The 24,946-nt window shown below is 34.7% G+C and overlaps 3 protein-coding genes and 1 pseudogene across 9 annotated transcripts; all 4 read right to left on the bottom strand.

Annotated features, from left to right (window-relative positions):
* Positions 1–775: 775 nt before the first annotated feature.
* On the bottom strand, positions 776–6,377 carry LOC149519949 (glutamate receptor 3.2-like). 4 transcript variants are annotated; one of them, XM_089748875.1, is made up of 7 exons: positions 6,070–6,377; positions 4,938–5,207; positions 3,390–4,732; positions 3,016–3,293; positions 2,278–2,309; positions 1,778–2,172; positions 776–1,488 (listed from the first exon to the last, which is right to left on the bottom strand). In XM_089748875.1, the coding sequence occupies exons 1-7, from the start codon at positions 6,173–6,175 to the stop codon at positions 1,027–1,029; spliced, it is 2,886 nt and encodes a 961-aa protein (XP_089605001.1). In that variant the 5' UTR covers positions 6,176–6,377; the 3' UTR covers positions 776–1,026. The 4 variants fall into 4 exon arrangements, with proteins under 4 accessions (XP_089605001.1, XP_089605008.1, XP_089605002.1 ...); XM_089748882.1 differs by lacking the exon at positions 6,070–6,377 and adding an exon at positions 5,731–5,837 and having other exon boundaries at positions 4,938–5,226; XM_089748876.1 differs by lacking the exon at positions 6,070–6,377 and adding an exon at positions 5,731–5,837.
* Positions 6,378–7,326: 949 nt separating this feature from the next.
* Positions 7,327–11,196, bottom strand: LOC111309147 (putative anion transporter 5). 2 transcript variants are annotated; one of them, XM_089748894.1, is made up of 3 exons: positions 10,817–11,196; positions 9,631–9,807; positions 7,327–9,246 (listed from the first exon to the last, which is right to left on the bottom strand). In XM_089748894.1, the coding sequence occupies exon 3, from the start codon at positions 9,092–9,094 to the stop codon at positions 7,766–7,768; it is 1,329 nt and encodes a 442-aa protein (XP_089605020.1). In that variant the 5' UTR covers positions 9,095–9,246; positions 9,631–9,807; positions 10,817–11,196; the 3' UTR covers positions 7,327–7,765. The 2 variants fall into 2 exon arrangements, with proteins under 2 accessions (XP_089605020.1, XP_022763805.1); XM_022908070.2 differs by lacking the exon at positions 9,631–9,807.
* An 824-nt stretch (positions 11,197–12,020) lies between these two features.
* Positions 12,021–17,419, bottom strand: LOC111308081 (protein NUCLEOLAR COMPLEX ASSOCIATED 4-like; annotated as a pseudogene). The gene is made up of 15 exons (XR_016332103.1): positions 17,082–17,419; positions 16,901–16,993; positions 16,717–16,790; positions 16,304–16,365; positions 16,154–16,205; positions 15,735–15,835; positions 15,319–15,413; positions 15,045–15,146; positions 14,791–14,847; positions 14,536–14,709; positions 13,785–13,959; positions 13,487–13,643; positions 12,777–12,834; positions 12,595–12,700; positions 12,021–12,351 (listed from the first exon to the last, which is right to left on the bottom strand). The product of XR_016332103.1 is annotated as a protein NUCLEOLAR COMPLEX ASSOCIATED 4-like (transcript).
* An 872-nt stretch (positions 17,420–18,291) lies between these two features.
* Positions 18,292–23,880, bottom strand: LOC111309143 (alpha-1,3-mannosyl-glycoprotein 2-beta-N-acetylglucosaminyltransferase-like). 2 transcript variants are annotated; one of them, XM_022908057.2, is made up of 19 exons: positions 23,689–23,880; positions 23,521–23,571; positions 23,262–23,349; positions 23,083–23,145; positions 22,335–22,369; positions 22,171–22,247; positions 22,026–22,071; positions 21,802–21,864; positions 21,577–21,643; positions 21,429–21,497; positions 21,255–21,324; positions 21,088–21,149; positions 20,567–20,657; positions 20,378–20,471; positions 19,783–19,845; positions 19,649–19,687; positions 19,395–19,565; positions 18,780–18,906; positions 18,292–18,613 (listed from the first exon to the last, which is right to left on the bottom strand). In XM_022908057.2, the coding sequence occupies exons 1-18, from the start codon at positions 23,755–23,757 to the stop codon at positions 18,790–18,792; spliced, it is 1,335 nt and encodes a 444-aa protein (XP_022763792.1). In that variant the 5' UTR covers positions 23,758–23,880; the 3' UTR covers positions 18,292–18,613; positions 18,780–18,789. The 2 variants fall into 2 exon arrangements, with proteins under 2 accessions (XP_022763792.1, XP_089604991.1); XM_089748865.1 differs by having other exon boundaries at positions 18,292–18,643; positions 20,378–20,472; positions 20,568–20,657.
* Between the last annotated feature and the right edge of the window lie 1,066 nt (positions 23,881–24,946).

The raw sequence follows: 24,946 nt of genomic DNA, 5'->3' as shown, positions 1-24,946 counted from the left end.
TTAGAGAATAGGATTTATGAAGTAACGTTTCTTTTAGTTGTAATACTTAACATTGAATTTTTGGAGACTTGTTATTTAGATATTTTACTTATTGAGAATCTTATTTTATTTGAGAGTATTCAATGATTAAGAAAGAAAATTTCGTATTATTTTAAAATTTTACTTCAAAATAATATGATCATATTGTGTATTTATCTCAGAACGTGACACTCACGCTGTAGTAGTAGTGATGATGGAAAAAAAGGCTTTGCATCTAAAAATGGGAACTCTTTTAGATGTGGATGGAGGGAAGTTAATGGGTTATAGAGGGGATAGCACATTGCCATCCGGACAGTGATGAAAATTTGGGAAATCATGGTTTTAGTGAAAGAGAGAGAGGAGAATAATGGCAATAGCAGTGGTGGGGTTAATATTCCACCATCACCACCACTACTACTACTGCTACTAGTGTAAATCTTCTCATATATTCAGAATATTGTAATTCAAGTAAACACGATTGCAAATTGGGTTATATTCTTGAAGACAACCTTTGCAAAGGAGATTGAAGTTTGGCATTGGAGGATTATCATTTATATCTTTTCCTGTATCTCATTTACTGCTACTTTTTGTGGTATAAGCAACTGATTTCCCCTCCTCTTTGCTATCATATCAGACACTTGAAAAGGTTTCCAGCATTTTCCTTTTATAGTGTTTGATTCTACTACCAAAATGGCCAACACAAGTATCAAAAGGGACAACAGGCTCGGCGGCAAAGGGAATAACATTCAGTAAGATCTGAAGAAAGAACTGCACTAATCAATTCCTTAAGAATCATAATCACATTGTTACATTTTTAAGTTAATGCCTCTGTATAGATGATTGAATCAGCAGATACCACAGGAGAACTGGTAGAGCAGACAAAAGGCGAAATTTTTTCTACCTAAAACAGAACAATCGGATTCTTTTGAACTGAAGGATGAAGTGATATGTGTGAGTAGTATACAATTGGAACAGACCAGATTATTTGATAAGCCAAGTATCACCATTCTAACTTTCATGGGAAATGTCCCTTCCTATCCTCTCAGATCTAAATGTTGATTCATCCTCTTTGTGATGATCATTTGAGGGCATACTCTCACGTTTTCTTTTTGAGCTGCTTTTAGATTCCTGTACCTTTCCATCGACAAATGACAGAAATGTTTGAAGACGTGCAGGACAGGAGCTAGCAGTGCTGGTAGAATCGGGTTCCTCAGGACGGTAACGGCCGAACTGGCGAAAAATCAACCAGAAGTACACAAGGAGAGCAAGAATACATACAATTCCACATATAAGGAATAGCCCCCAGAAGCTTTGTAGGTCAAGCTGTTCTATTTCAGCCTCAGAGCTCTCCGAACTACAAGCTCTTCTTGACAACCATTTGTCATGAATCTTCTGAAGCTCACCATTCTCGGATAGAGCAAGAATGGCAGTAGAAATGTCAATGGCTAATGGAGAGTCTCTAGGAAATGCCTAAAACAAAATTAAAAAAAAAAAATTACTAGAGATCATTTTCTGCATGCAATAGAATCGAGATAGCGTGTTGAAGATCAAGTTGAGCAAACTTTTATATTCTGTTGACTGTTCTATCATGGCATTATGCTACATTGAGGAGGCAAATTGTTGAAAATTACTTTTAACTCTGTGTTTAAATATACCAGGTTTCTATTTTGTTATTCAAGCAACTTAAATTGACTTGATTTACCTAAACATGCAGAGAAAAAAAAATTAAAATGAATTAGCCTCGTATAAGATAACTCACAAATCCCCATCCCCTTTTGGTAAACTCCTGGCCTCTAATTGAGAATTCACAGTGATCTGAGAGGAAGAGGTCCACATATGGTCGCTCATCAATTACTGCAGCTACCTGTTTCCTCTCAAGGGCAAGGGCATATTCTTCTGGTGAGCCAAGTGGAACAAGTCTAGATTTTGGAATATTCAGTTCCTCAATTAAATAGCCTTCAGCAAAAGACCCTACTTGGAAGCCTATTGGTAGATTGCTAGTAATTAAGGTCTCAATTCCTTTGATGGGTGATGATAACTGTTGCACTGTGAGGATTGATGTCAGGCTCGCAGTGTAGCTTGAGTTGATTATCAGAACTACAAAAAGCCATACAATCAGTACAAGGCGTCCAAGCGCGCTCACTGTCTTTTCTCCTGAAAATTTCAAAAACTCCAGAGTTGGTACATTGGGCATTGGCAATTCTGAGTGCTAAATTCTTGTTAGAAACAAGTGACATTGTCAAAATGGAAAGAACTTACTATGGGCAAAAAACATTGTAGAGAAGCTGAACCTGCAACGTGAAAAATGGAGCAAGGCAGTTAAAGGAGTCAGAAAGACAATGAATAAGTTGTGGGGTCAAATGGAAAGAGAAGCAAAACAGAATTGCTTTTAACTATCTATATTTCAAATTTGCACATATGATTTCTCACAATCAGGATGAATGCTTAGATATATTGTACATGTGCTGCAAGTTCGATGTAGTGAAAAAAAATCCATAATTTCACAGGTGATTGAAACATTCACAACAAATAGAACATATAACATACTGACACTCTAAGAGGGCAAAGGCAAGAGAGAAAGAGAGAAGCTGACATATTTTCTCCTCTACTATTGTGGTAATTACATGTTTTCGTCACCCCAGCTAAAGAAAACACTAAAAAGACAAGGAATCTCTCCTTGGAGAGCTTCTTCTTTTACACAGAGGATAGGCATGAAAGTAAAGAGGTAATTGTGGTTGTAATTTGGAAGGGAGGAGGCAAAGATGGTTACAATGGTATGCTTCTTGTAGAAATGACAATGATGATATACAGATTCATAAGAACTTATTAGCAACTACTCAAATCATGCTTGATTTTCTTCTAACATTCAGAAGGACCCTCTGTCATAAACACTTGAATCCACTCATGTGTAGTTAGATTTCGGGTTTCTCGTCATTTATGAACTCCATAAGTTAATGCATCCATACAAAGATGAATTTCATATGTTTACGTACTCACCAAAAAATTGTGACAATTTGCTGCTTAGGAGGGCCCCGGAATTCATCATTTATTCTATGCTCAAGGATCCACACAACTGATCCCACAATGAGGAAAAATGCTGCTGTGACTGCCCACATTAATGGAGTAAATGGCCGTGAGAAGGACCAAGGCCTTGAACTTATCTTTTTTACTGGAGCTACCACAACCAGCCCTGATTCTATATAAGGCTGAGTAAAATCTACTATTTTTGTTCGGTTTGTCACAATGGCAATGTCACCTACCACGCCATCAAAGACCTACAGAAACACAATATCAGAATTGATAGGAAAAATAATTATCTATCATTTTATCATTTAAGAAACCAGTTGCACTTTTCATTGTAGTCTACTCACACCAGAATTGATTTGACTGACAAGCTCATAATAGCTTGGGTTCTCATTGCCATCTCCAAATGGAATGAATCTGTATGGAACAGCATATGGCAGCAATCTAATTGCAGCGATGAATAGGTCTATGCAATATCCTTGCACTGTGTCCGTGCCATTGACTAGCAAGACAAAGTCTCGATAACTAACTCGCCTTGGAATTCCAATTCTTATTTCTCTTCCATTGTTTGGAAAAACCCACCCACGAGGTTTTGTTGTTTCTCCTCCAGGCCATACCACACTGTCTAACTGTTGGTTTGAACTAGAACGATTAGGCTTTTTTGCATAAAGTGTCTCTGGTGGCACAATGGACAGACCGGAGTAGTTAGACCAGTATCCAATCTGTCGATACCCAGTTTCAATGGCATTAATAATGTCATATGAAGGATTTATCAGGGATCTGTCTTGATTAAACTGGACAGGGCCTGTCAGTCCTGTCATATTTGTCTCCAATATGTTCTTAAGCAACTGATTTCCTCCGTCAAATATACTTAATGCTGAAAGATTTAGAGTCCTCCCACCAAGACCATTTAATCTTGTATCATTAGAAAATGAAATGGTGCCGCCCTGATCTAGTAACAACTTCACTGCATGAGCAATCATCCAAACAGTGTCATAGGCATATAGACCATACGGGTTAAATCCAATAGAACCCTTACTCAGCTGGTCCCAACGTGACATAAAATCCCTCTTCCTTTTCGAGTCAGGTGTATGGGGGCGAAGTGTCAGTGCTCCTCGGATTGAGTTTGCTGTCTCCGATATAAGTGGAGAAGTTGAATCTAGAACAGTGGACAGCCAAGTAGAAGCTATCCAAACATATTCTTTGTCCATCATTCCAAGGCTCTTGGCCACTTCAAAGACCAAGAGACCTGCTTTTGAGAAAGTGTGCAGAAAAATTATTCGAGATTCCATCATTTGAATCTTAACTAATTCTCTCACAACATCACTTCTTTTGGCCGTTGGGTCTGGCGGAAGTGCAGCTTTATAAGAAATTCTGCAACGTCTCTCTGAAAGTTTATCGCCTAATGAGATTATACCATTTCGGCTCTGATCATCATCACTAAAAACCACAATTACTTCAGTCCAACCAAAATAACTAACCATCTCAGCAATGGCAATCATCTGGAATTCATCATTAGGTGCTGTTTGAACAAAGAAAGGGTACTGGAGAGGTGACAGGCTGGGATCTAGAGCCGTGAATGACAATAGTGGAACAAGGAGTTCATTTGCAAGATGTGATAGAACGTGGGCCATCACTGAAGTTTGTGGACCAATTATTGCTACAGTATCAGTCTCCATAAACTGCAATGCTGTGAATAGCAAAGAAACTCAAATCATGAAAGTACTCCTTGCAAAAATGAGGTATAATATCAGTAGCATAATGATTCATCATAAGTATTGTCATTTATCCTAATTCATTTTAAGTGTATAGATCTAGTGATGGGATATGAATGAAATTAACCAAAAATATGTAGAATTAAAAGTTAGGAATAAGAGGAGATTGAAGAGGTATACCTCCAATCATGCCAAGAAATGAGCTGAAGTTAGAATCATGCAGGGCTATAGTCAATTTTCTTCCCCCAAGAATACTTGGATCAGAGTTAATATCATACTCAGCAGCCTTCATTGCAACCTTTGCAACTTTCCCATTAATAGTGTTAAATGAGAATATAGCTCCAACATTCACAACATCGGGCTTCAAAGCCTCTTCTGAAAACACTCCAATAAAGAGAATGAAAGTTGACAGCAGTAGAACCAGGTTCATGGTGATAACGAATGACATATCTGACCAATGACCAAATATCTTCAAGTATCAAATAGAAAAAGAATAAATGGAATACTCGAATTCGTCTATCAATTAACAGTCTAACTGAACGATTATTAGAATCAGATTAACAGACTAACAGTGACAACCCTAAAGTTAATCAGAAAACCGTATTATCCACAGAAAGTGACGAGAATCATTCAGTTCCTAGGCAAGTAGCAACGTTAACAGACCCACTAGGCAAAGAAACCAAAAAGCATTTTAAAGATTTTAGTTTATTAAAGTAAGTCCTATAAAAAGAATAAGACAAACCCATTTCAAGTTCTGGCATGGAGAACTAAAGAACAGTTAATTAACCAACAGCACAACGCTTTATTGATTAAAAAAACACACAAAAAGCAACAGGCATAGCAAAGAAAGCACGAAATTTTGTACTTTGTAGACAGCAAACTGGATAAAGCAACAAATACCCCATAAACAGCAAGGAAGCAAAAGAAAAAGTTCAGGTGGTTTCTGGATTTTCAAGAGGGAATTAACACTCACCACAAGCTCAAAGCAAAGACATGGTGGTCGAATTCAGAAAACGTGGCTGTGGACAGACCACCAATCTTCCTAAAAGCATTGGCAAGAACCGCTAATACAAAGAACTCAAAAAGGACATGATAAGGAAACAATAAATAGGCAGCAAATGGGAATACGAATACTTCAAGATAGAGAAAAGGTATAACTTGGTTTTGATGTTGGATTCCCGCAAGTGTTACTGTTTCTCTTTCTGCTTTTGTCAGTTGTTTATCAGCAACAATGGAACAGCCAAAAAATATATAATGAAGACAAACAACAAATTACTGCTTTCTAAGACAAAGTAAAGGAAAGCATATATACCATATGGGTGATTGACCACATAGGAATTGAAAACAATAGCAGTGGCTATAAAATTGTGATAGTGAGTGGAAGCCACTTGCAATGGAATTTCTAAGCTATAAATCATAATGGGTTCCAGGTTTTAAACTTATAATTATATTTTAATTGATCATGATTCATGGATGAAAGTAGTGATTAAGGTAGTGCAGAAAGAAGTTAAAAAAATGATTTTTTTTTTTTTTTTGGTGCCGTGTCAATCTGGATTTTCTCTTTGGTGAAACGAACAAACCATCTTGCTTGAAAGGAAAATTCCATTTTCGCCCCAGATGGGAGAAAAGAACATGAACATGAAGAATGCTTAGAATTTTGGAAAGCATAACAATTAATGAGTTGTTACTTTGGCCTTTATGATATTTTATTTTTATTATTGTCAGTATTTTATTAAAGCATAGTTCCTGTGGAATAATGGTAGGTCCCCTTTGCCATTGTTTGGTGACTTCGGCTGGTTGAAATGGATGGAAACTACTCCCAGTTTCAAAGGGTTTGGCCCACACTGCTTTAGCAATTCAGCTGTGTCTTCCGATTCAGGGTTAGAGTTGAGAATTTGTTTCAGCATGCACTAACAGGCAATTAATACAATCTGTGGTTGGGATTTGTTGCTTCCTAACATTTACCGTAAAAAACAAGTAGAAACACGTTCTAACAGTCTAAGATGAAGAAAGAAAAAAAGAAAATTTGATCAGGGTACATATAGTTTACCCTGGCAAGAAGACCTTTCAGTTCAGTTTGACATCAAAGCAATGAATTTACAGTGTCCCTCCGAGTTGTGCAAAAGATATCATCCTACCATGGATGCTACTAGAAAAGTGAGATTTGAAGTTTCGAAGTGGGGAGGTAGACGGTGGTCCAGTAAGATGGTCAGCCTTGAAGTGGCACTAACGTATTGAAAGCAAATATGTAGAACCTCCACTAGCAGCCTGTCCACCACCATATTTTTCACATGGTCTAAAAGCTTTAGCAAAATATACAATAATTTTTGTAAATCTGCATTTCCCTCAAACTCTACATAAAATTAATTCAAGAAGCCCAAGGCCAACGTTCAGTAGAAAAATAAATTTTACAAACAGCACACAAATTCTTCGATTATCAGAAGCATGATATTCACTGCTTTCCTGATAGAGTGATATCAAACAATTACTACTAAAGAGTTGCATAACTCGAGCTCTGATATGCATTATATTTTATGTAACAGGAACAATAACAATAATATTAGTCAAATTTAAAGTGAAATAATTATTCAATTTCATTGGGGAAAAATTAAAACTTTTCTACTTACATAAATATTACTACCAAGAAGTTTTTAGGATCTCAGAGCAACTGCTCATTGAAAATCAGTCTCTATGACTATATGCATGTAACAAAGGTCAGATCCTTCCATGTGTGTAAAATAAATCTGCTCCACCTCACTGTAGAAACAGAAATGACACATGAACTCCAACTAATTCACATTAACAATAAAAAAATGATTTCTAATCGCTACTGCTCCGTTGATTTCTTTTGACCTTCTATGGTCGTCTGAATTTCAATGTATCGTTCCCAGGAAGGGTTTACGTTCACTAATATCAAATAGCTCACCAATCACAATGAGAGATTTGCATATGGAAACCCTTGACCAGATGGCTATACCAATTAAAAGTATATGTGTACATGGCTTATTTCAGTCAAAAATCCTCTCCCCTGTTGAGAATAGCAAGAATATGAAAGAACTAAATATGCACAGCAACCCAGGAATGAAAAAGACTGCTCTCCAGCTTTCTGGAGTAGAAAGATCTGCATATTCAGCTTTAGCAGCTTCAAGAAGCTGTCCAGTCATATCAACCCCGATAATCCCAGCTAAAGTACCAGCTGTATTAGAGACACCCATTACAATTCCTGCATATCTAGGTGCAATATCCATATGATTCACTGCAAACCCAGCCCTCCCAAGTGCCAAGAAACCAAGAGCCACAGAAGACAAGAAAATAGCTCCACCGGAAGTTCTGAAGATTGGAAGTGCCATCAACGCAACAGAAGCAACTATAAATCCTACAGTGTTCAAGAACTTCCTAGTTTTAGTCACAGACATTATTCTTTTGGTGATCAAGTGGTCAGCAAGAACCCCACCGATATTTGAGAATATGAACATGTTGAAATAGGGCATCATCTTAGAAGAACCCATTTCCTGAAGACTAAGCTGGAGGCCCTGCTCGAAGTATGTTGGCAGCCAGTTCATCAATACATAAAGAGCATAATGGAATGTGAAATTATTTACCACGATTGCCCAAACCGGCCTGCTGACTAAAATTCTCATCCATGGAATTTTCACAGTTCTGACAGTACTTCCTCCATTCTCCACTTTCATCTTCTGACTTGCTTTGGTAGGCAACAAAGATTCTCCAAAACCAGCAGCAGTGGCTTTTGGATGCTCAGATCGAGGGGGATCAGTTGCATATTCAAACCAAAGCAAAGACCACATGACACCTAATGCTGCTTCTGCAAGAAATACAGATTGGGGACCTTTGAACTTCACCAGGCTTGGAAGGGCAAGCATCCCCATAGCTGCACCTAGGTACATCCCAGAAGTTGTAAGTGAAACGGATCTTGATCTCTCATGGGGTGGAACCCACTGTGCTAGGACAGTGTGGATGGACGGGAAAATGAAACCTTGTGCCACACCAACAAGCAAGCGAGCAACAACCAAGATTGTGACTCTATTGGGATCTAGTGGAACCAAAAAACAAGTTGATGACCATAATACAAATGAGAGAAGAAGAACCTTTCTTCCCCCAATCTTTTGAGCTGCCCATCCTCCAGGCACCTGAGAACAAGCATAACCATAATAGAATGTGGAAAGTATTGTGCCTTTACTTGATTGGTTAATCCCAGCAGCATCAGCTGCAACTGTGTATGCTATGGAGAAGCCCACACGTTCAATATAACAAACACATGTGCTGACAAAGGTTAAAATGACAATTAAGTATCGCTTTGGGAATTTCATCTGATTCATAATTCACTTTTACTATTATATAGGAATCTTTATTTTGAAGAAAAAAAAACGACTATCCAAAAGCTTGTTTTTCAATCCCTAGTAGCAAGCATTTCAGAACAAGACAGCAGTTTTTTTGTCCATGCTCCAGGCCTTCAAGATACTAGCAAAGCCTGGAAATAAAAAAAAAAAAAATCATTTAATTTTACAAATGCAGGATACAGTAACATCACATCAACTTGCAAAAGATAAATGTTAACTAGACATTAATTAAGAAGGAAACCATGCTTAATTAGCTTCATTAATGAAATTTTAAGCAAAACCTCACAACAATTGCTTGATTCTATCAATATGATTCTCTAACTTCTTAGCAATGGACAACACATGGGGAATGGTCTGAGATATCAGACAAAAAAAAAAAAGAATGTTATGACAATCAAAGCGTTTCCCTATCTACCAAAATCATGTGTGAACAGCAGAATTATAGCAGACCTTCCCCAGCGCATCTTACCCATAATATTGAACCCACAAATGGCAAGGGGATAGAAAAGGCTTACCTATTGACACACAAACAAAAAATTTAGGAGCTGCACTATTTGCAGAAGTCAATCATAAAAACATTGGTTGACAGGTTGTTGCAGCCCAATAAATTATTCTTTCATAGAGATTGCTCGTATCAGCATGAAGTAAACTTTGGCATCTAGCCTTCATTGTATCCAGATGACAACCACTAGCTAGGATTGGTAGAGAGATGAAGTTAACTTGTAATGTAATAAGAGAAGTTTCAGCCGAATACTATTTAATTATTTAAGTGTAAATGATTAATATAGATATAATTTCTTTTGAGGAAAAAATAGGGGAGGGCAGAGACAAGTGCTATGATGACGCAAAAAGCAGCAGATATATATTCCCGGAGACAGATATTTAGTCACTCACATTTGTTCCCAAGAATCAATGGAAGTTTATAAGTAGAAAAATGGGGAAAAAAAAGAAAGTAAAATCATGAAACTCATTAACAGACTTTGCAGTAATAAATTCAAAACAATCACATCTAATTATATGCTTGAGAAGTTTAATACTCCCATGAAAGGTTTATGAAACGTAAAGATGACATTTTGGGAAGTCAAACATCTAGGCAATTGAACTAAAATTGGTCAAGAAGTCAGCAAATTTCCTTTCATGAATTTTGAACATAGAATGATGGTCAGCATTTGCAATTTCATGAAACCATGATAGTAATGTTTCAAATGGGTTAGGCATTTTAATCAAGATCTTTCAAAGTGCACCAATTTCAGTACGTTAACCATTCTATCAAATATCGACAGATGAATGAAGTGATCCAAGAACTAACAAATTGAAAAAGAGAACAGACATTGGCAGGAAAGAAACAAGGCAAATAACATATTCAAGAAATGTACTATTGAAGCCGAGTCCAAATACAAGAAGAAATGATCATTTCCGATCTCATCATATGAAAGGGGATCAGTTAAAAGTTCGGCTTCTTTGCCCAGAAATCTACCGCGGGTCAACTTTAATGAAGGAGAAAAAAGAAAACCCAAAAATCATAGTGACTAACAATCCCACATTTTTTTAAGAAAAGTAGAAACAAGAAATGGAATCAATAGGGAAAATTCAACAAACAGAGACAAAGCAAAATCAACAAAAAGAAAAAGAAGAAAAGATTGACCAAATCGAAACAATAAAGAAAGACCCAGAAAGAAGAAACATGGTGGAAAAACATACCTTGAAATAATGGGGTCATTGGAATATCATGGTAGAAGCTAATCCAAAAAAGAAAAGCGTGAATGAGGGGTTCAGGTATGCAGGCAGGGAGGGAAATGTCAGAGTTAAAAATGTAAGCACATTGGTAGAAAGAAGAAAAACCCTAGGAAGGGAAGAAAGAAAGAAAGGGAGAGAAGAGAAAGCGGAGGAAGTCAATGTGGACAGGGGGGGTGGTGGGCTTGTCCTGCTGAAAACTGATCCCAACTTCACGTGTTGGTTAGCATTCTCCCTTGATGTACTAGGGAAGGGAGTACCCACACAACCACCTCTTTTTCTGTTTTTTACTCTTTCTTTGGTTTTGCGTTTAAAGCATATCATCGACGATGGGATAACCTGTTTCCTTTTCCTAATTTAATTTTTTTTCTACAACTAAAATGTACATTAATTATTTAACATTATCTAGTTGTAAAGCAACTAATGGATGAAATCATTTAAAAAATAAAAAATTATTTACTGCTTCCAAACTTACGAAGTTGAAATTGAAGTTGGCAAAACTCTGCTTTCCTTTTACTGTCCAATCGATCCATAATTGTACTACTTTTTAATAATATACTTGTAGATACCTCCTTAGTACAAGCCAAATTATTAAAAAAAACCGATGCATCTCAAAAAATTTTCTTCACGCCAATTTTAGGTATGTGAGCTATTCCATGTAGAAAAAAAACAAGCATAGAGACAGACAACAGTGCTATTTGAAGAAAAATTCTCTTTGATTTTCGATGAAGTCTGAGAAAGGCAAACAGTCAATTACATTTCGAGGAGTCATTAACTTAAAAGAGAGATAAAATCCAAGAGGAATTTAAGGTCGACTGTGATTAGAGGAGAAATGTTAACAGGTCACTTAATCTTTCGATTTAGGATAATCATCTGATCCAAAATTAGAATTAATATTAAAAAATTATAAGTTCAAAAAAATTTGTTCACGTAAAATTTTTTAAATCAGGTAATTAGTATTATTTTTAAAAGATTTTAAAAATAAATTAAAAATTAGCAAAAAAAAACAAAGGATAATCGACTGTCTGAACATTAAATTAAAAAATTTTAAAAATTTCAATTATCATAATCAATCTCACTTTCATAATTACGTTTACATTCAATTAATTTTAGTTTTATCATTATAGTATACTATGAGACTGATGTTGGAATTACTCCTTCAAAATAGCAATTACAGCAATAAATGATACATTTACCAGGTAAAAAGTGGCAAATGAAAAGGTCAAAATTTTCTGAAAATTTTGTCAACATTTTTTTTCCCATGAATCATTATCTTCCCCATGGAAACAAATTCATGATCATGAGCATTCTACCCGCTGTCGTTTTGTAGAAACATTGTTTTCTTCAGATGTATTTGCAATGCTCTGCTCCTTATTTCCAGTGTCATTTTCCTTGCTTTCTTTGTATTCGAACGTCCAACCAGAAAATTTGGACTCAGGAAACAATGAGGTTGGAGTTGCTTTATAAAATGCCAAAGCAACCTGCTTTACCCGACGCCGAATCTGTAATTTAAAAAAATTAAAAATTGAATTAATTGAAGGTGCATACCAGAATCATTCCCTTAATATATAAACAATAATGAAAATGTCAACTTAATGGCAGCCTGTCCTAATATAAAAAAATGCACTCTTAAATTGAAAAACTTTTAAATTTGCATGTCGCATGTTTAAATAACAAATAGATGTCAGCAACGAATCATGAAACCTTATTCACAAATTGACCAAAGAGGATAAAGATGGTATTACCTCGTCTCCAAATATTGTTGCATATGAACCAGAACTAAAATCTTTGATGTCCATTTCAGCGGTCTTGGATCTAACTGTCAAATCATTCTCCAGTGCCAAAACAAATCTAAAAGAACAAGGAAAATGAAAACATCAGCTATCATATGCATATCGCGTTCGGAAGGATAGATAAGTGTTCTTACCTTGAAACAGGCGGACAGTAATGATGATGAAGGGTATCTATTTCCCAAAGTGAACTTCCTGTTCAAGAAACATTGACCTATATAAAATCTCATCAAATAAAGGAATGTCCACTCAAAGCTTAGATGGCATATTGGTGTGAACAATCACAAACGATATACATTTGAGGATTAAGTTGCACAGTGGAACATTGTACATTCATGATTTGTCTCATTTGCAAAGCCTACTTGGTTATCAGGAAGCTTGAATTTTCTGTATATTATCAAATGAAACCCAATTCCCATTCAAATTGAAACATGGAAAATACCACAACTTCCCAAGTTAATCAGTTAAGAAAAAATGATAAGCAAAATACATTTATTTTGACAAGAAAGAATAATATGGTGACAACAAGAAATTTATGTCCTGCAGAGATGCACTCAACTATAAAAAGAATCGTTGCCCAGGGAGTTAATAGCAAACTATCAAATGTTGAATCTATGAGAAAGAGAATCCAAAATCTATATGTTGTCACAGTCATTAAGTAGAAACTTCCATTTTCCCATAGAATGCACAATAGTTCTTTGTCAAACTATATCCTTTACACTAAATATATTCCATCCACTTACGATGGTAAAAGGATATATAAATTCAACAATCAAAGTACCCTAGGGAAGTCAAGGGCAAACCGGTTTAATTTGATGTAAATAAGACAAGCTGAAAAGATGCTTACTCATGGCATTAGATTTTATAGGATTGCTCTCCTCATTATTGAAATGATCAATACCAGGTCTTTTGTGAGAAATATCTGTGTCAGATCCAGAATCATCTGCCTTACTGACAATATCCTCAGCTTTTGAATTATCCTTCGGAATTTTGGCACCATCTTCCTACAATGCCAAAAAAGAAATTCATTTCCCTTGGAAAAACACTAGTACAAAGCCAATTTGATAAACTTTATTGCACAATGATTATGCAAGGGAGTAAATAGATTAACTATATTTGTTAAAATAATAAGATTGTACTGATACCTTGTGCACCAAACAGTTAATTGATGGATGTCTACGTAAAAGGTTGTGAATCAAAGCTATTATAACCAATGCTCCAGAAGGGGGGGACAGAAACTGCCAGTCTACTTAATTTCTTAGCAAAAGCAGCAGCCAAATATGCTGGAAGAAGTGGTGACTTCAGGCAAGAATCAAGAAGCTGCAAAACAAGGAAGAAATCATATTAAATTAGAAGATAGTAACTGAAGCAACAGAACTTCTTAGTTGATTCCAAAATCCTGCAATATTCTAGATAAGGGACAGACAACCATGCTCATAATCTTAATGCTTAAAACAAGAAGCATTGTTATGTGTCTTGTTCTTTTAACACCAGTAAGTAGTTTATGGAGCACAACTGAAAACAAAGAAATGAACAGAAAGAACCAGGAACCATAAGAACACTAAAATGTCAAAATTTTGACGTATTGAAATGTTAACCATGAATGAAATGGTTGCTGGATCAATGATGATGTCAGCCTCTAACATTTAACACAGAAAATACATTTAAAATTAGTATCAAAAGTTAAAACTAGGTACACTTAAAGTATCTCAATAGTTTGATGTAGTTTCACTGTTTGCATTATTATCAAAATGGAACTATCAACTTGTCACAACAATAAATAGGTTACAGAAAATATTTCCAGTATCTAATTTAAAGCTAAATTTTACTGCATTCTGGAGACAGAATAGTGAACTTCTAAAAGAGAACAATGAGAAAGTTAGCATTTTGTATTACCTGAAAAATTTTGGCTCTATGTTTTGCCATAAAGAAAGGTGCCAAAAGTGCATAAAGCTTTTCATAGAAGTTGGGGTACTCTAGACCATGTTGTGTCATTAGGATGAAGAGGCTGCTAAGTGCCATGACACTAACAACACCACCAATGCCATATGATCTTGTTAAGAAGTAACAGCATGTTATAGTTAATAAATCAGATAACTACGATGCTGCATCCATAAGAGATAAAACTGTTGGCATTAGATTAATTTACCATAAAATTATAGAATTAGACAAATGAGGGATGACTGCCTGATGAAGAGTAGCAAGAACCTGAGAAATAGCAGGCAGGAGGACCGAATAAGAACAAGCAAAAGAAAATCCACATCTCATATTAGCAGAGTAGAAGATGCATATAGACAGATATAACAAAATCAATTTAAGCCTTACCCCAGCCTACCACCAATGCTGAGGCCAGGGAGCAAGCACTTAATATCAGTGCAAGAGAGTAAAACAGCTGTAGTATTTACCTCCTTGTACACATCTATAGGGATTGGTAGTCTAAGAAATGAAATCCATGCTTTAGTAAACTTCAGTTTCATCTTCTTGGCAATAGTGGCTGGAGACAACACCTGAATGCACCATATTCCAACCCACAAAACCCACATAAAGAGGTACAACTTAATATTGCAAAGTGTCAATTAAAATAAGCAAAAAAGACAGACTGTCTGCTAATGTGCAACTAAATCTAAAAGGAAATGATGGCATTGAAACATATGCCTCTCTAAGTAATTGATAACTTACATCATCGTTTCGTTTCTCAGTCTTAAGATCTTTATCTTCTGCCTTTTGAAGCTTAAAAAGCTCTTTCTGATCATGTTCTTCTTTAGATGAAAATCCTGTTTAATACAGAAAAAGAAAATAAATTTTGCTTGATCAATAAAGAAGCACATTTACTAAAAGGGAAGTTTGTGTCAAATTATCAGCAACTTTCTAAGATGACTCACACTACTCATCAAGCACAGGGAATCCAACAAAGACTAAAATCAGAAAATTTTCCATATTAATAGTGTCATCCAGGCAGAAGGAAAGAAATGAATTATAATCTCCTCACAGTCAAGGCTAGATGACGATCAACAGAAAAATTCTTCCAAAATTAAAATCCAAAATAAAATATCTAAGGAACAAGTATTCTAAATATAGAAGACAAAAAGAATCACCAGATCCACTCCACATCTCATACCCAAATTTTCCATCATTGTCTTCGAGAGGGGCGATGTGAGATATGATATAATGTATCTTGTCAATAGAAAGCTCCATGCTGCAACAAAGCAGAAAAGCAATTCAGCAACCTTCCATTCTGTATTTTAATTATAACAACCAACAGTAAAAATGACACGGGTGAACATAAGGTAATTGTAAGGGTAAAGTAAACTGGTGACAAAGTGACAGTTTCAAGCAAAGAAAGAGGTGATTAAGTAATTGACTACAATGGAAGTCGCAATTTCATTTGTCATTCCAAAGTTCATTATTCAGTGCAAAATAGATTTTTAAGTAGTTTTATTTTGCAAAACCACATCATAAGAGTAGAAAAAGAGTAATTCGCAAAGATATTTACGAAATGGTGGCCAAATCTAACCTTTCTCTTGATTGACTTCCGCTGTTACCATCTCCACCCACAGTTTTGCCATCTAAACCAGATATAATAAACGAAAATAAATCAAATAAAGTTCTACAAAGAAAATTTGAAGAAATATATTTTGGAATAGAGACTTTGTCTAAAAGGTACCAAGGATATCTTTTGCATCCAATGTTTTAGCAAGTTTTTCCATGCTAATGAAGGTTACATACCTGTGAGACACAAAAATTAATGTACCACTTAATATCAAGCAAGAAATGACTCTTTTCCAAGAAAATACAGAATGTGACATAAAATCTCAGCAACTACAAATTTGTGCTGTGGAAGGAAAGCCATCAAGAAAGAAGATTGAAAAAGTAAGAAAACAACTGAATTTACAACTAGAATGCACTATCACCTCTTCCATCAATAACAATAACGTGTAATGTAATATAGCATACAAAACTGAAAAAGAGAACGGAATTGGAACACAGACAGGATTTAACCATTTCTAAAATAATGAAACTTCAAAACAACATGTTAGATTAGGCATTTACAAAGACATGCAAAATTCGAAATCATACCGGACATCAATATACTTAAAATACTTAGATGCAAGCAACTCTGATAAAAATTCAACATGTGTTGCAGAGTGAACCTGGAAATATTATAACCAATTACAAACTGATAATAAAAAAGTAAATGAAATAAGTATAAAAACCATAGAAACATAAATTTAACTATGGATGCCAAGTAAAGAAAACTTACAATACTGCGCAATAACTTGTGGTAAATAGCGGAGTAAAACCTTCCCCCATTTGCTAGCTTCACGAATTCCATGAACGAATCCAACACAATTTCCTTAATAAGAAAATACATCAAAACGCTGCTGTCAGTTTCAAATTTAAGAAGACAAAACGAACAAAAAAAAGAAAAAAGAAATTGTTACTCTCAAAGCTTCTTCGGTTTCCGGTGAAAGCAAAACTTCAATCAACAACGTAACGAACTCATCGAACTTTGATCTCAGCCACTTCCTGTAAATAAACTCAGGATCCTCCTCGGCTGAACCGTCGAAATGTCGCCGTTTTGCTGACAATGAAGAGGGAGGAGGTCAGGGAGCAGTGTGGTGAAGGACTGCAGCGAGAGGAGCGATTCGAGAACGTGTTGAGAAGGCGACGATGGGGAGATGAAGGTGAGTAGGAGAGGAAGATTGTTGATGTGAGCTCGCGAAGAGAGGAGTTGCTGACCTAGGATTTCAACGCTTTTAATTTGGTTTTTTTGGGTCTTTTAGTGAGAATCGAGCCACCATTGTTGATAGTTAGAGAAAGCTTGAGCGAGTTTCAAGTTGGAGGGAACGAAGGAGAGAATGAAAAAGAGAAGTAACGCAGTTTTGTTAGGTTTCTTCGGAAAAAGGGGTTTTAACATTTTCAGTCTGTTTGGTTGGTTTCGTGGAGGTTATTGTTCTCGTCAGGGATTGATTTGTTAGATACAAAACAAGAATGGTCATAGCGCCAGAGTTGGGAGGAGGGAAGGAGGCTTTCGTAGAGTGGGCTGTTGGGTTTTAGTATTAGGATTAGCTCAATCACCTAAGGGTCGAGAAGTTGTACCTGTTACAAAGGATTGGAAGCAATTTGGACAATGACTTTCCAATGGGTTTCTAGTGGCCCAAAGCCTATGAAAATGGTGGAGGCCTTTCTGACAAGGAATTTTCTACAACGAATCACTGTTAGAACGAACAGTAGATGTCACCAATCTCCAACGTTTTCAACTCAAAACATATGCTTATTAGGTAGAAGGGAAGACTCATTATTTATCTCAAGATCACCCATAGGCTTATCGAAGTGAAATCCGTGACATTTTCCCTCCCCCAATACAACACGAGAGCCTCACACCAGTGAAGAGTTAAATCTGCCCTCCTATTACTTGTCATGGATCCACGATTTCAATCCAAATGCATTACCAGGAAAGAACGAAAATGCATGATTTATAAACCCAAAACCATTTCTTTTTCTTATGGACGAGGAAGTCTTACCGAGCAAGATGACATAAGCACAAGTCTATTCCTTTAACCTGTTTTACATATTCTTTTCCATCAAAATATTTTAGAAAGGTTTAGTTTACTAAATGAAAGAAAATAAAATGTTTTAAACAATTCCAGATTACATCTTGGAACTTCTAGATATAATTCACTTTTACTAGTCTTTGATTTTCTTTTTTCAAATAAAAGGTTTCACCAGAAAAAAATCTGTTAGGATTTATCATACTTTTACATTCACATGGAAGAACTATGTAACTATCAAATAAAACAAATTACAAAAGATGAAGTCATTACATCATAACCTATAAAAATCAAAGACCTCTTCAGTGCCTACTATATGTGAGAACCGAATGCCTGCGCAAGTGTGGATGTATTCATGTCAATCTTTAATGGAGAAAATTGATTTAAACCAGTATTTATCTCCATCATAAATATTCGTCTGCCTGCCATTTGTAAATATTTCATCAGGATCACTGAGCATACAAAACCAAAGATTACAATCATTATCAGTAAATAAACGGAAATCATCAAAACTAGACATACCAGCTTCAGTAACTGCTATGATTATAAAATAAAAAGAAATCACCAAAACTAGACATGGTTGTTAACCTTTTAGTTTTCAAGCATTTTCAATCCCAAGCTGCCGTAGAGAGTCAGGACCAACAAGAAATACACGTTTTGGTGGCTGGTATCTGAAAACTACTACTCCTTTATATGCTGTCCTCGGTACACCATCCTAAATAATGAAGCAATAAAGTTTCTGAGAATTGAGAATGGAACTAATCGCATATGAAAAATTTTTGTGGTTTATTTGTACTGCAACAACAGAAGTAAAACAGCAATGTTCTTTAAAATCAAGGTCCTTTTTTACATATCGTGCATCAGCTGACAGCGTGTGTGAGAGAGAAAGGTCATTTCAACAGTATCAAAGGCTGTACGTTGTGTCTCATTACAATAAATGATCAGGTAAAACAAAAGTAAAATTGTGGCAAAGACTACATGCAATTGATAGTAAATAGGCTAAAATGGTATTCGGTTAAGAAACCACATATCCAACAAACGTTTGGAGCGTACTAAACACGACTTTCAAAAATCAAGTATCAGCTACAGAAACCAGTTATCATAATGCAAGCATTTTCTCTGCTATTATCACCAAAAATTCAGGGCATTTTCATAACAAATAAACTAAAGAAACACACCCCAAATATCATATGAATAATTTACCTTCCATTCTTCAAAAACTCCAAAGTGTCGAGCAATGCGTTCAAAGTCTGATTGGTCTCTATACTGAATACGCACATCACCTTGTATATTAGATGCCTTAAGAATAGCATCCGTACCAGAGACCGGTTTTGCCATTTTCAAAATATTGGCAAAATATTTCGTATATTTGTCCTGGAAAGGAGAAAACACAATTATACATAACAAATGTAAAAATTAGATAAGGAAAAAGCAGTTTCCAGTTCCACTGATTTTACCTCCATTAGGTAGCTCAAATCCTGTGACTTCCAGTCCACCTTTCACACAAAAGCAACATTATTGTGATGATGATGATAGGAATGTACAGAAATTTCACATTCTAAAGAGAATTATAAAAAATTTTTATGCCAACCTTAATGTCATTCATCTTAATAGGCTCAAGATATTGTCGGAAAAACTGCCCCATGCTTGAACCCTGATTGAAATCAAAGATCGAAAAACAGGAAATGAGCCCACAGTTGTAAAAGGGAGATGTAAAGGTCCATCCGAAAATCTAGAAAATATTAAAACCCTCTCTTGAGGAAATTTAAAATTGCTGAAGTTGCCTATGCTGAGTTCATGAGGGATGAAAACGCACCTAAATTTGTGGGAATCTAAATTTGATTTAAGCATGAAAACAAGTTGCTCCAAAAGTTGAATAACAAAACTCTTCAATTTAAAAAGATAGAAAGAACTGAAGCCATAGATGTATTATATTCGTCCAAATTTATTGTACATTCTTGCAGAGCAATGCAGCAGAAATCACCACACATAAAATTCTCAACAGAAAACACATGGACTATGTGCCTCATTCATTGCTCCACCTAGTTCCCATCCACAAGAAAGACAAGCATATGGGTGTTTGGTCTACCAAGCAAACATTCTCATCAAAGCTAACACCATTCATAAAATTTGTCGTCACTGCAATTTTAAACAGGAAATCTTCTCAATGACAAGGTGATACTTACATGCTCACCAAAGTTATATGTTCTGCACACTTCAGGGCGAAGGAATTGTCTACCTTTGTGATTCTCTTTTAATCTCAACCAGTCATCCCAGTAAGTGAACTTTTGTCAGGGAAATTCATGGATGAAACTACATCAATGTGCATTAGTCTAATGTAATGAAATAACAGTATACTTAACCAAGGAGGATATGCTTTTGGCCACTTTGGTGACAGCTCATTCCATGTAGATCTAGTAAGCATCCAGCCAAGACCAGGAAAGAAATCTGAGCGGTAAAGTGCATCTGCAAATGGAACAATTACAAGCAAATTAAGAAATAGAAAGCACCAAAATTTTTTCGTTTCTATTAAAATTCATAATCTCGTTCAAGCATGAACATGCAAAATCAAGGGTGCGCAAGTCATCCAGAAGTTGATTGCATAATGACAGAACTTAAGTACATGTTACACATGAAGAGAGAGATCGATGCCTGGAAAATGAGCAAACAATCAAACGAAGTCAGGATAAAATTAAAAGCTCTGCCTCAGTCACAGTCCACCCCAAATTTTCCAGTAAGCACCACATGGGAGGATTAAGAAATAGCATAGAACATCAAAAGTCATGGAAGCTAGAACAAACAATATTTTTATTAAACCAACCAAATTTTGAACATAAAAAAGCATTAAGTTTGATTGTTCTCCTGTAAATGAAATTCTATTGAGAGAAAAACTTACATGGGTCATGCACAAACTGCTTTTGCCCATTGTCATTCCATGAAGACACAGCCATAATTGACCTACCACAGTATAATAACAAAAACATGAGGGTGGAAGGAAAAAGATCGCAAACCCTCAAATAGAATAAAACAGAGGGAGAGCCTGATTTCATTCATGTAACATACTTATCCTTGTCAAGAAGGGCTGCAGCTGCCTCAAAGTAATCAAAAAAATCAGGGGCAATTTCCATATCATCTGTCTTCAAAAGTGATTCTCAGTCAAAACAATGTTCCTTTTGTCATAAGAAATGATACATAGAAGAAAATTCGAAGCAATAATCCAAAAGAAGAGAACTTCACCTTCAAGTATGATTACTCGGTCAAAATTGTGCTTGTAGAACAACTCATCCAATGCCCATTTGTAGTGACCTCAAAAAACCAAATATTTAAGAGCTGATATTAGTAGAAGCCATGTGAACATCAAGAAAAAAGAGAAAGCAATCCTTACGAGCAATCTTGTAATATGCAATCAATTCCCCAGGCCTTTCTGCATGCACTGGATCATAATCTATATGCTGAAAGAAAACTGAAGTAAGCATTCACTGTATTGATTTTAATAAATAAGGATATGATAAATCATATGAACAGGGTAGGAAAAAGGAAAAGGACTCATCCAAATCAACTTTTCCAACAGGGAGAAAGAGGGGGAAGAAGAGAGAGAAACACAATTTACCTGCATATAAGTTAGCTGATTATAACTCAAAGCCTTACTTCTAACATTTGGATCTGATCCATCCTGAGAAGAAACTATCACAATTAGACGCATTGATTTTTTAATGACAACAAAAGAACAGTCATGCATTTGTTATGCATGATATATAATGGTGATAATCAAATCAAATAGACAAAGCAAACCTTTTATTTGCAAATAAAGAACAAGATTGTAAATACAAATACCTGAGACACAAAAAGGGGATATTTTGATGCGACAGAGCTCTGATACCTGCAGAGATATAAGCCAAAGTAAGTCAGCTTAAAATTACCTACTATCTGGTCAAACAGACTAAGTTATCAAATCAAACTGATGTCAACATAAACATACTTTAAGACAGAAGCAATAGTCCTTTCCAGATAATCAGCGCGATTGCATGCCATGATTACAATGGCTGCCACTGGAACCTAAGACATTCAACCCAAAGCTGGTTGCAATTATTACAAGTAGTTATTTTGGAGATAATGTATAAGAATTCTTATCATCTCACGAACCTGTGTTTTGTCAATTATTCTTTGAAGGCCTTTCTCTGAAACAACCAAAAAGAAAGAATATTAAGTGTCTATAAAACATTCCAAGTGCCAAATGACAGAAAAAGCCTTAGTTGAAGGAATAATACAAAAGAAAGACTGGTGAGTACAGACATGAAAAACCAATAAACAAATACACATTTTAGAACAAATTTAAAGATGCTTTGCAAAAATAATTAGAGAAAAGTATGAAATAAATGCCAAACTAAATTGACCAAGGAGCAGAATAGCCTTCATCAAGACCCAGCTACAGACCTACATTCAGTGGGTGATGCAATGACATGGATAACAACCTTATAAATGGAAATGAAGTTTATTTGCAATTAAAGGTCTTCATAAACAGCAAATCAGTCACATAAATTAACTACAATAATTACATAGATCACAATTTTCGAAGATCATATGACCTGAACATCACTTAGGCTTTGCTTGGTAGGAAGGATAGAAAGGGGTAACGGAGGAAAAGTGTGTCCAAAGGTTAAGCTACAAAGTAGAAAAATGGTTATGAAACCTAGCCATTAGATTTAAAAGCTTTTCCATCCTTATCCCTTTCTATCCTTCTTACAAAGCAAAGCCTTAATGTACGCCTGGAAACCATAGAAGGACCTTCCAAGGAAATATATAATTGCAATCAAGCAAAATAAAATAGTAGTCACAAAGCAACAAGTAGGGAACAACAAGAAACAAATAGTTTAATTCTGATAGGAAGTACTTTCAAGATCTTGAACAAGAGCCTTCAGTTGTGTGCACTCCTGCTCCTTTCGCTTCTTTGCCTCTGAAAATGTAACAGGATCAGAGAGAATGAATCGAATACTACGAAAAACAATGATAATTTTAACCTTGTCTACTGAAAAGAAGCATGTATAAAGGATTAAATGGGGAAATTTACACCTTCCAGGGCCACAATTTGTTCTTGTTGCATGCTTATTTGATCAATAAGTAGTCGCATTTGACTAGTACAATGGTGCTCTGCATCCATCTGTCAAATTCAAACAGAGTAAAAAGCCTCATTATTTAACAAGACAAGATATGAATGAAAAAGACGGATGTTCAACACATAAATTGTTCATATTCCTTAGGTTTTACTGAGTTAAAAAAAATGCTGAAGTTTTTGAGAGCTATAACAAGCAATAAACAGAAACATACTAACCGCTTCAGCTATTCGATCAGCATATTCAGATTGGGTTGCGAAAAGCCGCATCTACAGAATGTTCGAAACAAGTATAAAATTTCATATATGTAAATTAGAAAATTTTGAATTTCGATGATATCGAGAAGAAAAGGAAAATGAGCAAGGGTTTTTTTTTTTTTTTTTTACCTGGATGTAAATGAACACGATTGCAGCAGGGATGAGAAGGAACCGGAAATCGCAGCTTAGCTTCGCCATTTATAATTCTTGTCCGGCTGACTTCGAACAATTGAGGTTTTCAAATTTCGATCTGATTTTTTTTTTCAATTTGATATTAAATTTTCGTTATTCAATCTTTATTTATTGAATTGAACCGATTGTAAAAGTAGACCTTGGAGGTCTTTTCCTTTTATCTACGTTTTCTCTTGACTTGGGTTGAGTCCAATTTACGCAGACGTGGCTAACATTAAACCTGGTAACACGCTAATACCATACGTAATAATTTTTTCTATATATATATATATATATATATATATATTTATCCATGCATGGAGTTTTTTTATTATAGTTTTTTTTAGTTTAAATTTTTAATTTATATTAATTTTTATATTATATATAAATAAATAAAAATAATCATAATTATTTATAATTTGTAGTTTAAAATTAAAAAAATTATCGATATATAAATTATTATGAAAGAATCTAAATAAGTATTATGAAAGTTTTAAATTATGAAAGTAAAATTATATTCAAATATCAATAAAAAAATTAATCTTTTATTCATAATTACATAAATTTTTTAAAAGTATAAATTATTTTAGTATAAAAACTAAAATTTACACATGTGATATATCAAATTTATGTTTAAAACTTTATTTTATCAAATTTTTATGACAAAAAGAAAATAATATTGATTGTGAGAAAAAATCATAAATATATATATTTAATAATTATTTAATTTAAAAAATTTTAAATTTTTAAAAATTTAATTTATCTAAGTTTAATTTTAAATTAAGATAAAAGAAGTTAGTATAATTTTAAATTTTGATATGTGTGTAATTTTGAATTTAAATAAAATATTTTTTTAATTTTAAACTATAAAAATAAAAATTGATAAATAACAATGATTCAATCATAAATTTTATTTATTTAAATTTATATAAATATTAATTTAAATGGTGTATAATTTTTTTTTTATGATTTTTAGGATCTAGAAATTTAACCTTTAAAAATTATTTGAATTGGATAAGAGTGAAATATGAGAAGATAAATTTTATTAGATTTAAATAAAGATAAATCATATATATTTGGAAAGATTTTGATAAATGTAAATTTTGAAACTTTAAAATTTTTAAAAAATAAATAATTGATTTAATAAAATTATTTGAAAATATCTTACGTGTTAAAAATATAATTTGTCCACCTAAACATCCACGTAAGTAAATCT

Source organism: Durio zibethinus, chromosome 2, assembly GCF_047325235.1.
Source record: "Durio zibethinus cultivar Kanyao isolate XHJ-2024 chromosome 2, ASM4732523v1, whole genome shotgun sequence".
Taxonomy (NCBI): Eukaryota; Viridiplantae; Streptophyta; class Magnoliopsida; order Malvales; family Malvaceae; genus Durio; species Durio zibethinus.
The sequence above is the reverse complement of the archived record's forward strand: the minus strand, read 5'-3'. Positions and strand labels throughout refer to the sequence as shown.

Coding starts and splice junctions, on each gene's coding strand:
- LOC149519949 (XM_089748875.1), bottom strand. CDS start 6,175: ATGATTTATAGCTTAGAAATTCCATTGCAAGTGGCTTCCACTCACTAT. Junction 3,294..3,389: donor TCAGTCAAATCAATTCTGGT/GTGAGTAGACTA, acceptor GTGTTTCTGTAG/GTCTTTGATGGCGTGGTAGG. Junction 1,489..1,777: donor CCAAAAGGGGATGGGGATTT/GTGAGTTATCTT, acceptor ATTTTGTTTTAG/GCATTTCCTAGAGACTCTCC.
- LOC111309147 (XM_089748894.1), bottom strand. CDS start 9,094: ATGAATCAGATGAAATTCCCAAAGCGATACTTAATTGTCATTTTAACC.
- LOC111309143 (XM_022908057.2), bottom strand. CDS start 23,757: ATGGCGAAGCTAAGCTGCGATTTCCGGTTCCTTCTCATCCCTGCTGCA. Junction 20,472..20,566: donor TCACCAAAGTGGCCAAAAGC/ATATCCTCCTTG, acceptor ACAAAAGTTCAC/TTACTGGGATGACTGGTTGA. Junction 19,566..19,648: donor ATTTGAGCTACCTAATGGAG/GTAAAATCAGTG, acceptor TCTCCTTTCCAG/GACAAATATACGAAATATTT.